The 15,115-nt window shown below is 41.5% G+C and overlaps 1 protein-coding gene across 6 annotated transcripts in view; it reads right to left on the bottom strand.

The window, feature by feature from the left end:
• Nucleotides 1-15,115, bottom strand: part of LOC139454516 (inositol 1,4,5-trisphosphate-gated calcium channel ITPR3-like) — a 221,133-nt gene that overhangs the window by 36,972 nt on the left and 169,046 nt on the right. For 3 of the 6 annotated variants that reach the window (XM_071236272.1, XM_071236275.1, XM_071236276.1), the window contains 17 exons: nt 14,389-14,534; nt 13,661-13,739; nt 12,467-12,555; nt 12,005-12,130; nt 11,685-11,735; nt 11,145-11,225; nt 10,811-10,996; nt 9,865-9,987; nt 9,236-9,340; nt 8,353-8,463; nt 7,818-7,895; nt 7,375-7,507; nt 6,731-6,840; nt 3,652-3,684; nt 2,160-2,276; nt 1,322-1,463; nt 43-142 (listed from right to left, as the gene is read on the bottom strand). In XM_071236272.1, the coding sequence (XP_071092373.1) occupies nt 43-142; nt 1,322-1,463; nt 2,160-2,276; nt 3,652-3,684; nt 6,731-6,840; nt 7,375-7,507; nt 7,818-7,895; nt 8,353-8,463; nt 9,236-9,340; nt 9,865-9,987; nt 10,811-10,996; nt 11,145-11,225; nt 11,685-11,735; nt 12,005-12,130; nt 12,467-12,555; nt 13,661-13,739; nt 14,389-14,534 (1,810 nt within the window). Of the gene's footprint in view, nt 1-42; nt 143-1,321; nt 1,464-2,159; nt 2,277-3,651; nt 3,685-5,817; nt 5,839-6,730; nt 6,841-7,374; nt 7,508-7,817; nt 7,896-8,352; nt 8,464-9,235; nt 9,341-9,864; nt 9,988-10,810; nt 10,997-11,144; nt 11,226-11,684; nt 11,736-12,004; nt 12,131-12,466; nt 12,556-13,660; nt 13,740-14,388; nt 14,535-15,115 lie in introns of all 6 variants that reach the window. The other 3 variants (XM_071236274.1, XM_071236277.1, XM_071236273.1) reach the window with 2 other exon arrangements.

Genomic DNA, 15,115 nt, shown 5'->3' with positions numbered 1-15,115 from the left:
GAACGATTGTTTTATAAACTGTCAGCCTATTCCACTACTTACTGGTATTTGGCATTGACGATGGCCTCCATTTCTTGATTCTGTTCGAATCTGGTTGTGTTTCTGTACTGGGCGACAGACTTGCTTGACTCTTTCGAGTAGCCTGAAAATAGCAGGTCGATTTACTCACAAACGTTGTATGAGTGAGTGAGTGAGTGAGTGAGTGAGTGAGTTGGGTTTAACGCCGCTTTTAACAGTATTCAAGTTATATCGCGGCGTGTCAGCTTGATATGGGAGGAAAGCCCGAAGTTATGCAGGTCTCATACGTTTACCACTTCGGTGAAACCCACGAGCACGGTGCTGACAAACCTAGAAACATAATCGGGGCGAACCGGGATTCGAACCCACAACCATAGGTTTCTGGCGTGCCCAAGGGACGCAACTCTGCACAGCGAATCGCGGCGCCTTAGACGACTGGGCCACCCGTGCCCCCAAACGTTGTATGAAAGGCACGCTGTTAGCACCAGGAACCATGCTGGTGTATTCGTTACATACAATTAGTTCGGAACTGTAACTGTATGGAACGTTTACACACTTGAAGGGGTACCACAAGGTACACATTATACTAATCATTTGTTCATAGGGTTGGTTGGTTGGTTGTTTAACGCCGCACTCAGCAATATTCCAGCTATATGACAGCGGTCTGTAAATAATCGAGTCTGGACCAGACAATCCAGTGATTAATATCATGAGCATCAATCCACACAATTGGGATCGATGACATGCATCAACCAAGTCAGCGAGCCTGACAACCCGATCCCGTTAGTCGCCTTTTACGACAAGCATAGTCACCCTTTACGGCAATTGTTCATAGGGGCATTTGTTAATCCATACGATTTCATTGGGTGAGTGAGTGAGTTTGATTTTACGCCTCTTTTAGCAATATTCCAGCAATATCACGACGGGGGACACCAGAAATGGGCTTCACAAATTGTACCCATGTCGGGAATCGAACCCAGGTCTTCGGCGTGACGAGCGAACGCTTTAACCAGGAGGCTACCTGACCGCCACGATGTCATTGGGAATGATACGGTACAGATTAACGGGTTTACACCGTGTATAGCAGGGAGTCTCATTGAGTGTGGTTTTACGCCGTATTTAGCGATATTCCAGCAATATCACGACGGGGGACTCCAGATATCAGCTTCACACATTATACCCATGGAGGGAATCGAACTCGGGCCTTCGGCGTGGTGAGCGAACGCTTTAACCTCCACGTTACCAAACCGCCCCATTAGCAAATAAACAATAGCAGTAATGTTTTCTCCGTTTCTAAGTGTACCTTTGCCTTTGTCCTTGTCCTTGGGAAAGGGGACGTCATGCCGCCCGTCCAACAGACTGAGTAATGGCGGCAGCAGCTTCCTGACGTCATCCAGATCCATGTAGTAACCAAACTTTACCAGATGATGCAGAAGCCGGAGAACCTGGTGATGGGGAGAGTTGGGATTAATGGTCCTGTGAAATGTACTTCCGTTCATTCACAACGTCTCAGCTGAAAGTCACATGTATGGTACTGATGGACATAATCACGGGGTGGAATCTGGGATTCGAACTCACCCCCAGCGTAGCGGATCCTGGTAGCTGAAGGACGCAGAGGATGAGAATCGGAACAGAGCCATGGATAGGCTCCTTTGAGCAGGATGTCTACATCACAGCGCAACCTAACCAGAGTTACGCGGCCGAGGTGACACGCACAGCGTTACATGTCGACAGAGCAATTTTGTTGTTTATTGTTTAACGCCGCATTCAGCGTTATTCCAACTATATGACGGCGGTCTGGAAATAATCGAGTCTGGACCAGACAATTCGGTGATTGACATGACCATCGAACTACGCAATTGGGATCAATTACATGCATCAACCAAGTCAGCGAGCCTGACCACGCGATCCCGTTAGTCGGCTCTTACCACAAGCATAGTCGCCTTTTACGGCATGCATGGGTTGCTGAAGATCTATTCTCTACCCGGGTCTTCACGGGTCTCGAGAGAGTGATTGTTGATAGGATGGGTCCTTAATTAATGGTTCAGCTGCAGCAATGTCAAAGCAGGGGGATCAATAGAATGGAGATCACAAACTACCCACGCAAAATCAGCAAGACAGATTCAATGTGCAAAACTTACCTGTTCTACGAGAAGGTTCAGACCGACCATTGATGCCGTCATGGTACAGTTCTGCGCAAGGAAGTCCGCTAACCAGTCTCTAAGCACTGGGAAGATGGTGACAAGGTCCTTTACCACCTATGTTATAAATACAAGACAATGACGGACAAACCTAGTGTTGTAGTGGAATCACACACTCGAAGTTTCATATCTACGTACTTAAAAATAGATATTAATTTAAAAATTTCTAGAAGCTCGACATTCCATACCAACGTCATAAGTGAAGCAGCTTTGCCTGAACCACATACCAGAATACGTTAAAACATTTGAAACGGGACGACACAATTTGCAGAGTGAGAGGTGTTAAGGATGTGAGTAGGTTATCCAATTGTTAGACTGTAATAAAAGACATATGATTGAATGAGTTAGTTACTGGCGTAGAGCTGGGTATATGTAGATATATCACTAGCAAGCCGCCCGAGCCGTGTGATATAGGCACGATGTGAGGTTAGGACAAATATCAAACTCAAAGACAGGATAATAAGTGAGAAGGTTTTGTGAATACTCCCCGTTTCGTGCACCCCTTGTATGTTTAGTGCTGACTAATCACTTTTCCTCACAGTGTGACTGACATCTTTGTATTTGGGGCGCTGGGCGTGTAAGTTCAACTTACTGAGGCGTGACTCGTGAATGATTTTAAACTAACCATGTCATTGTTGAAACATAACATTGGATGTATTCTCATTTCATATCTGTATCCTAAATCCAAAACAAAAATTAGACAAACGATTCCTCTATTATATATTTATTTCCAGTTTATATAAATGAGTATAATCTAACGCCGATGTTAGCACTATTCCAGCCACTACACGACAGGGGACACAGCTTCACACATTGAGTGAGTGAGTGAGGTTTTAAGCCGCTTTTAGCAATATTCCAGCAATATCACGGCGGGGGACACCACAAATGGGCTTCACATTGTACCCATGTCGGGAATCGAACCCGGATCTTTGCCGTGACGAGCGAACGCTTTAACCACGAGGCTACCTGACCGCCCCTCACATTATGTGGACCAAGTCGTGGTTCCATAGTGGGATTCGAACCCGGACCTTCGGTGTAGAAACCAGCGCTAAAAGCCGTTGGCCACCCATCGTCCCCTATGTTATCACCGCGTTCATCCGAATTTCTCTGTGCATCGTACAATTATTTTTTGACACTGTATTTGCGTAATTATTATATGACTGATGCCATTCTCTGTTCACATATATATTTCACGGGATTGTAGTTTGTTTTGCACCTAGAAAGCAAAATGATTCACGGCATTCACTCGTAGCCTATTTACCAATATATTGCTGTCTAGTCTCATCTTCCCAAGGCAAGAGTGTCCACAAGCCTGTATCAAAGTCTGTTTTTTTATAAAGGCTGGTGGATACTCTTGCCTCGGGAAGATGTACAACTGTATGTATAATACACATCAACATACAATCATCACGTGAGCCTACAGATACTTTACCTCGCCGCTGTCCCGTCGTTCGGCCTTGTGCTCCTGGGGTACGGGAAAGCAAACAAAGGCTAATTAGCGAGCAGGTGCAAAGAGTCCCCACCCCACGCTCTCCTTTGCCCCACCCTCACGAGTGTGGCAGCATCCCAGTGAAATCCCCTAAGTTCACACAGCAGAACGTTTGATGCAAACAAAACCATTCTCATCTTCTAATCAACGAAAATGTCAGACTTTAGTAAATCTATGTTCTACAGGTAAAACATAACGGATGCGAAGTGTTTAACGAAATGCTACGACCTACGGGAATTAGGATGAAATCTACAATTATTCTAGACACAGGAAAATAAACTCTTCGTGATATCAGTAAGTCAGCGACATGCAAGGCTCCGGTGTAGTATACTACATGAAGTGTTTACGTAATCTGCGGGAGCCTTGTATATCAAACATCGGGCGAGATAGCAACGCTGGGGAATAATTATGTGCAGATCACAATTCACTGACTGGCATAGATTTCAAAAGAAAGAAAAAGAATATTTAAAAAACATGCACTTCAAATGTGCAGCGAGCACCATGCACGTGTGCGTGTGCACCTCAGGCGTTCTGCCACCACATGCACCTCTACTGCACGTTAAAACTACCTGGTATCATCACACGGGGCCTCGGTTACATGCATCTTCCCGAGGCAAGGGAGTTAACTGACTATAAAAGTCCAGTTTCCACCCTTGCCGAACTAGGCTGGTATTATGGAGTTACATTTTGGCTGGACTAACGAGTCTATGCATAGTCCAATCAAAATCGAGCACCGAAACCGAAATCCGGTTCGTAAAGTGTAATGCAGATGTCGGTCGACTGCAGGATTTGCAAAACATGTGCACCACTAACTCGTTGTCAACAGATATTTTCTAAATCTTTTCATGTTTTTAATCACGGTGCTCACGTGATTTAATGCACTTCCCGATGTAAGACTCGTTTTATCACAATATAGATCTTGATTATCAATCAGATCTTCTTGACTGGGCGCCACCGTTTTGTTTGAAGCAAATGCAAGTGATATGAGAAGTTGAATCTGATTGGTCAATAGGAGAGGCATAGAAAGGACATAACTCGTAATAGCCACTGGTGGCGCTACGATCGAGCCCAGGAATTCCAGCCTAGTTCGGCAAGGGTGGAAACTGGACTTTTAAAGTCAGTGAACTCTCTTGACTCGGGAAGATTGGTTACATGCCGCTACAAAAGAGTGACACAGTTGCACCTACACTACACAGACAGTCTATATTGATGACTTTGCTACAATCAACCATTACGGGTATATACCACTCTACGGGGGACAATGCTAATTCTACCACAGAGGTCGATGGGATTGTTCATTGTCAAGAAGAATCTCAGTCGGTGTAACTGTTCGACTAATGTCACCAAAGGCTGATTTACAAGTTTTGATTTAAATATATCATTTCCGCAGTAATTAATGTCGTGCGTATTCATGATCTATGCGTTGAATCCTCTTTGAAATAAGTCATGGCCTTGGAAGTATTTATGTTCGTGTCTGTCACGAGAAAAGGGTTAAACAAATTAAAGCGGGAATTAAGAATAGCCACCGAATCACATTAAAGTGACACCGTGTTCGCAAAACGGATGAGTAGGTCCTATCATGCAGCAAACACCCGTCGTGAAGGTCAGAGTCGAGGTCAAGGTCGAGGTCGAGGTCAAGGTCGAGGTCAAGGTCACGCCACATTAGACCTACAAGCTTTCAAGTTAGAGCACCCCGATGCGCCAGCCCCAGGACTCTTTTCCAACTGATGAAGTTTCACACACCTTCCCTTTGTATCATTTCTACCCCTAAACAAAAAATCTGAGTGAATCTTCGGACGTTACACACTGATGCATCGCGTTGGTTAGTAAAACGCATTAGAACACAGTACTCCACTATTGCAGGTAAGTGCACGACAAGGACAACACACGTGTGAGAGACTTGACAAGAAACGCCCATCCCAAGTGTTACCACTTTGATTTTAACAGTGTTAAACCCACCCACCGTGCACACGAGTGAGTGTAGAAAACGAAATACAGAAGGTCAGATGTCACCACGCTTTTCGAAATACGAGAAGATTGTGTTAGTGAAGTGTTGGAATAGTAGATGTTTTCAGAGAGTCCACCCAAGAGGGGTTCTTGCGTTCTTACCGGTCCGTTTGGGTTTGTGGTCTGTAAGGATAAAATGCTAATAAAAAACATGGACGTGATACAACTAACTACAATGACAATGGCATACACGGACTAGTTTTCTACAAACTGTAGAAAGTCATACTGGGGTGCGTGAGGTAAGATGAATCTAACGTGACAAGAATGGCAAGAACGTCTACAGAACAAAGTGCCCCCTGTGCTTGCACTCACACTGACATGCTTCTGGCATATCCGTCAGACATCATTCTTCCAGTCTGGCTCAGTGTGACTGCCAATAAGATCTGAACTAACTAGGCCACAATAAATTACTTGATATTTTTTTAATCTCTTGCAGATGAAGGAGGAAAAATTCGAAGAAAGCAACAAAGATTATGTCATCACTTTGAGACACGTTTAGGTAAAGACAAGTGATTCGGTACCTACGATATAATGTCTTGGCTCGGAAGTTTATTAATTTGTTGTGGCCTTTCTTTTTGTGATTGGGTACCATAGTAGCATAACTGCAGACTTACCAAGTATGAACATTGTATTCAATCAAGCTATACATTTTTCCATAATAATTCATACCTTACCATGTGTAAAAATCCAAATCGACCATTTTACAAATGTAATGGCATACAAAATACATTTTCCGTCCAAGATAATTCACTCATTTTCGCGAATATGGCTTTTCTGTAAATGTTTTTATGAAGGATGGTGTCAAACTTGGTTCAAGATTCAAGATTCCATACACATACAAGTTATAAGTTCATGCAAGCAATGTGCACAAGATGTGTTCTTTTCATCACAACACCGGAAATGCATCTTTACATTGACAGAGCATGCACAGAGAGACAGATGAGAGAGCACTCTACAGAGACTAGCCACTGGCGCCGGCTGCATCAGGTCCGTCTTGACCACGAGACATACTTACATACTGAGTCTGTTCCCGGTCCGAGTCCTTGGACCCTACGTACTCGTAGACGAAGCAGATGTTGGGGTTGTCGAGCACGGAGTAGTTGTTGCCGACGTCCACAAACAAACCTGGAAGGGATGAATTCAATGAATGTTATTGCTTGTGCTCAGCATTCGGGTACTTTGAAGTTGGAGACAGCTCTTTGAAATGATGTAGAAATCAAAGAGTCAAATCTATTTCCATAATCACACGAAATGGGAATTCCATGATCTGACGACGGCAATGAGGATTTGTATCAAGTGAATGTTTGTTTGTTTGGTTGTTGAACGCCGCACTCGGCAATATTCCAGCTAAATGAAAATATCTGTAAATAATCGAGTCTGGACCAAACAATCCAGTGATTGATACCATGATCATCGATCCACGCAATTGGGATCAATTACATGCATGAACCATGTCAGCGAGCCTGACCACCCGATCCCGTTAGTCGCCTCTTACGATAAGCATAGACGCCATTTACGGCAAGCATGGGTTGCTGAAGACCTGTTCTACCCCGCATCTTCACGGGTCGAATCAATGGAAACTACTGGATCAATTTGTTAGCAAATCAAAAGCTATTACATATGACACTAGTACCGTGGAGAGACAATTCGGACGCCTACCTATGATGAGTTCACAGAACTTTGCCCTGATGGAGTCTGGCAGCAGCTCGGACTGGATACACAAGAACACATCCTCCCACGTCACGTAGCCGAACTCTCGGGTGATCACATGGATGGCGAAGTCATTCCGGCCCTGGATATGATAATACAAAAATATATGTGAAAACATATATGACATATGTAATCATTTGCTTGATAACGGTGTTAGAATCTACACCGAAACGTCGCCCAATTGTAATAAAGAAGTTGCTCATCCATAACAATTTTGTCTTAGTTACCATTCCAACTTCTAAATGCCACTCAAAGAAGTTATATGTGAAACATTTAATTTAACAATATCAGATGACCGTAACTCAGATATTTGACATGTTTGAACAGTTAGCTGGTGTAGGTTTGGTGTAGGGGACAATTCGGAAGACGCTGGACAGAAAAGGGTTACTCACAAAGCAGAATGCCTGGAAGAGCTCAAGTTGATGCAACAGGAACTGGTATTTCTCTTCGTCATATTCAGCACTGTTGGGCTGGTAACAGATAAAAGGAGTATTTAAGTTCGCAACGACGTACAAGCTGCTACAAATTAATATATTAGATATTGAAGCCATATTTTAGTCGCGTTGACAGCATGAACACCGATATGGAAGTCAAGACACATACCCTTAAAAGAACAGGGTTAACATTTTTTGTTGTCAACATTACATTTATACCAACCCTTTGCAAGCGTTAAGAGAAAACAAATAAATCGAGACCAACGAGTTCGATATATAACAAGAGAATACACGTAACGCAGTTTGAAATTAATCGATATTCTAAAAAATGTAATCAATATGTTAACAATAGGTCTCATCTGTACATAAATGAAAGAACTCAAATGACAAATTGTCACGATATCGCATGCAAACAAATGTCGTCCCGGGTTGATGGTAATGGAATCCTGTGTGTTCCGGTAATCCGTGCATTGTCCTACAAGGCTAGACTCACGTCAACAAAGTGATGCAGTGCCACCCAGTGGGAGCCGCCGTCAACAGAGATGTAGACGATGTTCGGCTTCTTGTTGATATTCTGACCACGGTCCATTAAGTAAACACTGTCCTGTAATATAATATCGACAAGATTACAGAATGTCAACGAAATTGAATTGGTTTTAACAAAAAGCAAATATCGTGTAAGCCATTCGTGATTTGTGACTGGTGTTTATAACTTCAAACACCACGGGAGATTGCTTTTTCGACCAAGCTGAGTACACCATTCTTTGTCTGAAGGATTTAACGGTTTGATGACGCTATCTGGTATACACGTCCCCGGTTTCTGGAATAGGTACGGGACCGACGCAGATTTATCTTATACCCAAGATATAATCTTACCTTCAATATACATAATTATGAATACATTGTCCGAAATTTACAGGGTTTTAAATTTGTACGAACCCAAATACAACAAAGAAATAAAAGAAATTCTATATATTATTATCAATATATTGAACCAGTAAAGTGAAATGTTTGGAATAAAGATGGGGCGATTTCTTATGTCTGATTTACGGATTGGTCTTTGTGTCTTTTCAAATGTATTTATAGCAAGCCAGCTTAAGGAAAACCTAAAATGTACGCTAAAAGAAATTAGTGAGCGAGTGAGTATGGTTATACGCCGCTTTGAGTAATATTCCAGAAATATCACGGCAGGGGACACCAGAAATGAGCTTAACACATTGTACCCATGTCGGGAATCGAACCCGGATCTCCAGCGTGACGTGCGATCGCTTTAACCACTAGGCTACCCGACCGCCCCTAAACAAATAAAACCAAATGGATTGAGTTCAATGGTACGATTGAAACACTAAATGATAATTGTCACTCTGTAAGCTGACCTTGTAGGATCGCAGCCACTGCTGCACGATGTAGCTCTGGTTGTTGGGGATGGCGACGCAGTCGCAGACACACAGCACCTGCAGGAGGTCCAGGAACCGGTAATTCTGGAAGCAAAAAAGTTCCAGAAAGAGGTTTGTTTAATGCTGTCTTGAGCAGTATTACAATGATATCACGGCGTGGCAGCTTGATGTGGGGGACCCAAGTCTTAGACGTTTACAACTTCTATGGGTACGATGCTCAAAAACCAAGCATCAAAATCTGGGAGCATCTAGGATTGGAACCAACGATCACAGGATTCTTGAACGAACAAGGGTCCAAGCACCGCAAACCTAAACTTGCGCTATGAACTACAAGGGTTTGATTTGAATTACAATCCTAAAAAAATGTCTTCGATATATCGGTAGAGACAATATGTATCGTTATAGGCACGATAGTCCAACATCGGAACACAGTTACAGTGGAAATGCGAATAAATCCTAGAACTTAATGAAGCTCCACTGTTTATGCCATTTTTATTTGTTTAACAAAAGATGAGACAAACAAATTTTCGGTTCACTGTTGTTATTTATTCCACCTTCTCAAAGATAAGCCAGAAGATGTAAACACCCTAGGGTACGGGTGACCTTACCTGGTTGGACCTGAGCAGCTGAATGAAGATGTCGATGTGGTTGTTAGTGATCCTGTCCACAATCTTCCGCTTGTCCCGGATCAGCTCGACAATCATAGAGGCCACGTTAAGGCCGATACCACCCTGAGGTCATGGACAGAGTAGTGTAAGGAAACACATCGACACATCAGAAATAAAACACATCGACACATCAGAAATAAAACACATCGACACATCAGAAATAAAACACATCGACACATCAGAAATAAAACACGACACTTCCAGATCCGTTGTAGGCGCTTTGGGCAAGCACAAACACATGGACACAAGCAATAGATTCGACTCTAGATGCATCAATACATAGGTAATTTTCAACAAATACAACACAATAGTAAAATGTTTTTAAATGATATATGTGACCCACCAGGAGATTAAGACCTGATGGTGAAAAAAATAAAAAATAAAAAATAAATCACATTTTGACTCTTCATTATATTTTAAAACTACAGCATCTTCGGCACACAAAAATACAATTCACAAGCTTCAATTCCTATTTAATAATAGAGAGACATACGACATCAAACATATGAACTCATTATCCGACTTTAACTATTTATGCAATAAATGCAATTTTTAGACAATGTCTTATGAATTGAAAGTAGATAGATATGTATGCTGAAAGGTTTTGAAATAATGTTTTTATGAAATAACGAAATAACAAGAGAAAAAAAAGATATTATTGTACTTTCCGCACAAATTGCGATCTTCACAGAAGTTGACGTCAAACGATGGTATTCTAGCACTATGTATCCTAACACCCATAAGGTCCCTTTTCCCCTGGCCATGGGGGTCACATATTTTCTTTCGACCACCTACATTACGGGTTTAAAATGAATATAGGTAATCCAGGTGATTGGAACAGAGTTCCTCCCTTATATCATGCTAAGAAAACTGAAGTCCGGAGTACCTTTTGCGTGAACTGTGTCTGGAAGAAGTCGATGTACTTGGCGAAGTAGAGGGCGTTCTTCCTGCTCTTGCCTATCATGTAGGCGTGGAGGACATCGTAGGCCTCCTTGAAGATCCTGATGAGATGCGCCTCCTCATCCCCATCTCTTAGTGGGGACTGGAGCAGCTTCACCAGCAGGTCGATCACCTGAGCAGGAGGAGTGGAGGATTAGCCGAGTCTTTATGAAATGCTTGTGTGGCAATATTCCAGCTATATCAACGAAGTCACACATCCGTCCCATCTACTTTGTCGTCTCTTACAAGACCATAGGTGTCTGATTGTCTCATTGTCTTACCCGTAAGTTCCGCATGAGCTTCTGTCTGTCTTTGTCTGGTTTGTTGTGTGGCAACATGAAGTCCTTCACCTCTCTCAAGGCCTGGAAAACAAGAGAACCATGGGAGTGAGTGCATGTTGTTTGCGTTGCCAAAAAAAGTAGACAAAAAATTATCTATACCGAAACGTCGCTATTACAGTACAACAAAGGTGTTATCCATATTTCTTTCTACTTTGTTATCCTTCAACTTCTAAGAAAAACTATCAAATCAATATGCTGATGTTGATAATGAACTATTTGCCAGACAAACCGGGGAAGATATATGCAGTATGAGTATATATGCATCTATCATAATCACACATTGATACCATCCGATGAAAATTTGAGCCGGCCTTCACGACCACCATGGGTTATTGAAGAAACGGGCTCTCATATATGCAGAAAGCACACAATAACAATAAGCCCTTGGTCACTTTTCAACAACAAATCTTGGAAACGTAAACTGGATTTAGAGCCAACTGCAGTAAAAGTTTATATTTTATCCTAAAAATATGCACGCACCATAAGTATTCCGTGGGTCTTCCTTGCATTCAGCGGTGATGCACTCCGACGCTGCAAAGACAGGGTTAAAGACATACAGTAACAGCACGTGCTGCAATCAGTAACGTGCCTCATCAACTGGGCATCTTCCTTAAGTGTCAATCTTTGACCTTGATGTTCATGAAAAGCCACATATTACATGACTATTGTTAATGTGGGCAGCTACTGACAAATGCCACTATTTCAGTATTGTGGATATCATCAACAAAATCGGTCGTTGTGTTTTTGTATATTGAAGTACAAACGTTAATGTACAATGGACAACAAGTTAAAGTACGCACGTCCTGTATGAGGTTGAAGAGGAAGGGCACCATGCCGGCCACGTAGTTGAAGTTGCCGACGTCCACCTTCTCCACCCTCTGTATGGTGTAGGCGTCGTCGTACACGCTCTCATTGCTGGCGGACACCTGTAGGAAGGACGGAGAAAATTTAAGTCTAAAAAATATAGAACGAACATTCGAGTATATGCCCCTCTGTTTATGAGTAGTTTATTAATTGTATTTCTCCAACATATAAAAACGAACTTTTGTGTTTAAAGTTACTGTATGATTCATAAACAAGCAGATGCAAAACTTTACATTCCTCCTTAGCTGATTTTCAGTAATAATATTTATATTTTAATTTTTATTTCACTTATAGTCCTCCGCTTTTTTAATAATAAAGGATAACAAATGTGACATTGAAGGGTTTGTGGAGATGCGTTTACATAGTCAATATATTCATGGAAGCGCCGTATAATCTACCTTTCTGACCGCAGCGCCGTCCCAGCGCAGCCCTTGCATAGAACGCTCATTGTCACCATCCAGGTACTGATGCTTCTGATAGTCTTCATCTGAACAGGACATTGATTGCACAGAGATTAACATACGACCGCTAACAAGAGGGTAGAGAGCAGTGAGATCACAGTTCGTAGTTTTTCCACAAAAAACATGACCTGTTTACGACGGTCAGCGTGCAATATCAATATGACGAATACATATATCGGTTAATTTAATACGGCATAAACTCATCTTGTAAACAGAAACTTTAACCGTAAGGTAATAGGCCAAGCTCAGTGCCTCCTTCAACATCGCCTAATATTATGATACCTCCATTCTATTATATACATTTTTATTCAATGCTTTATCTCTAATTCACTGGTGGTAATGGTAGTGTTATGCCGAAATATGTTTGATAATATTTGTTTTTAAATATAACTTTGCATTCATGACTCCCTTTTTCAATATATCAACTTGGTCTCGTCACTATAAGGCTGAAATAATGCCCACGCGACGTTTAACTTTAACTCACTCACGCCTTATCGCTCCATTCTAAAACGATAAAAATGGTTATATTATTGATATATAAATAATCGAGGACGATTATATTTAATATAGAGTATGGTTTAGAACATGCCGAGAACTGCAATTAACTCAAAAGAAGAATATTTTCAAGGAATACATAAAGTCCCGAGCAAAGTAGAAATTATAAGAAAAACTAAAAGAATAGCAATGAAATACGGCTAATAGAAGTATGGTAAAGCTAGGATAAAATAAGGTAGGTTTAAGGTAAAATAAAGTAAATATGGATTAACAGAAAAGTAATGATGAAAGATATTTGGCATTATTGACTAATATTGGCGTATACTAGAATATTACTCTAATGAAATTAAAATCCTTTTATCTCGAAGTTCATAGATTAAACGAAACATTCGATATGAGTAAGTAACTGAAATGAGCAATCCCAGCCACTGTGATTCGACAGTGATTAAGGAAGGTTGTCTTCGAGGTAACAGGTCAGGAGTATATATTGACTATTTCTGAATATAATATGTATATGGTTTGGCCTGGGAGATGTATAGCATCTCGGTGGTACCTGCGGCCCGTGCATCCGACACCAGCAGAGCTAAAAACACGTAAACATAAACTGACTGTGCACTGGATGAGAATGAATGGAACCTTTGAGTGCGTGTAGCCAGCAGCCTGTCAACATGTGCTCGATCCGGGCGTAGCTCTCAAACTGGATCTCATCCCGCTCCTGTAACACGGGAATTGAACATGATTCTTTAAGCATCAATATTAGACGCTGTGATGCAATATTACACAATACCGGACACTATTATACAATACCGTGCAATATCATAACTATCATATATTATCATAAAATACCATACACTATTACACATTAGTATACCTTATTATACCTTATTATACCTTACTATACCTTACTATACAATATCATACAGTATTATACACTATATACTACAATGTAATAGAATATAATACACGATTATTTTGTTTGTTGTATAACGCCGCACTCAGCAATATTCCAGCTTTTTGGCGGCGGTCTGTAAATAATCGAGTCTGGATCAGACAATCCAGTGATTGACACCATGAGCACCGATCCACCCAATTGGTAAGCGATGACGCGCATCAGCCAAATCAGCGAGTTTGACCACCCGATCCCGTTAGTCGCCTCTCACGACAAGCATAGTACAATATTATATCCTAATATACAATATCATACCTTAGTATACAATATCAAACATGGGAATGATAGCAATTCGATTTTAACACACTGGTATAGTGAATGAGAGAGCAATATCCATGCAATATCACAGCGAGGGGCACAGGGATGGAGATTCAGCAATTGTACCATTTAGAGAATCGAACTCGACTTGACCTACCTTGAGAACAGAGTGAAGCCGGAATACCGTCCTGGGGTCAGAAGGGTCAGGACAGAGGCTGACCTCTGACCTGGAGTCAATACACAAATACTGTCGCGTCAACATGTGACGTAAGCGAATCTGTTGTTCCCAGCGCAGTACGTCACCTAAAAAAAGTGAAACATTGATAACCTTCTGTCAACGTAAACATAACGGAAGTAGGCATGTCAATGGGATCGAGGAAACTGATTGGAAGTATTCGCATTTTGTATTCTATTATTAAAAAAATCCTGTTAGTTTGGCTTTTGAGCGTTAACTAAGAATACAGACGAACTACCTTTTGTCAATATTGAATTTCCAATATCTTACCAGGTTTATCGACTGGATTACCTGAGCATTACAGCTATTTAATCCTATTCCTAAACCTTTTTCATCTTGTCTTACATCTATAAATGCTCGTATTGATATACATGGCTATACTCATCCGACTTCGTCTTAAGCAGGGTCACGGAATATATAACGATATATATGGACTAGTTCTGCTAGTGCAAGTCATTTACATGGTAAAGACATGTCAAGCTATTAGATTTCACGTTGACGAGGAATTACATATGCGTTTCACCCTCTTTGCATTGTTTGTGTACATGCGAATAAATGTGATGTAATACTTGAATAGTGCATTTTAGTTCTGTCAAATGGAAAAAAAGAATATGTTTAACTATCACGGGTAATACGCTGAGGAAATGGA

The sequence above is a fragment of the Haliotis cracherodii genome, unplaced genomic scaffold (assembly GCF_022045235.1).
Source record: "Haliotis cracherodii isolate W230 unplaced genomic scaffold, xgHalCrac1.p SCAF_10, whole genome shotgun sequence".
Classification (NCBI taxonomy): Eukaryota; Metazoa; Mollusca; class Gastropoda; order Lepetellida; family Haliotidae; genus Haliotis; species Haliotis cracherodii.
The sequence above is the reverse complement of the archived record's forward strand: the minus strand, read 5'-3'. Positions and strand labels throughout refer to the sequence as shown.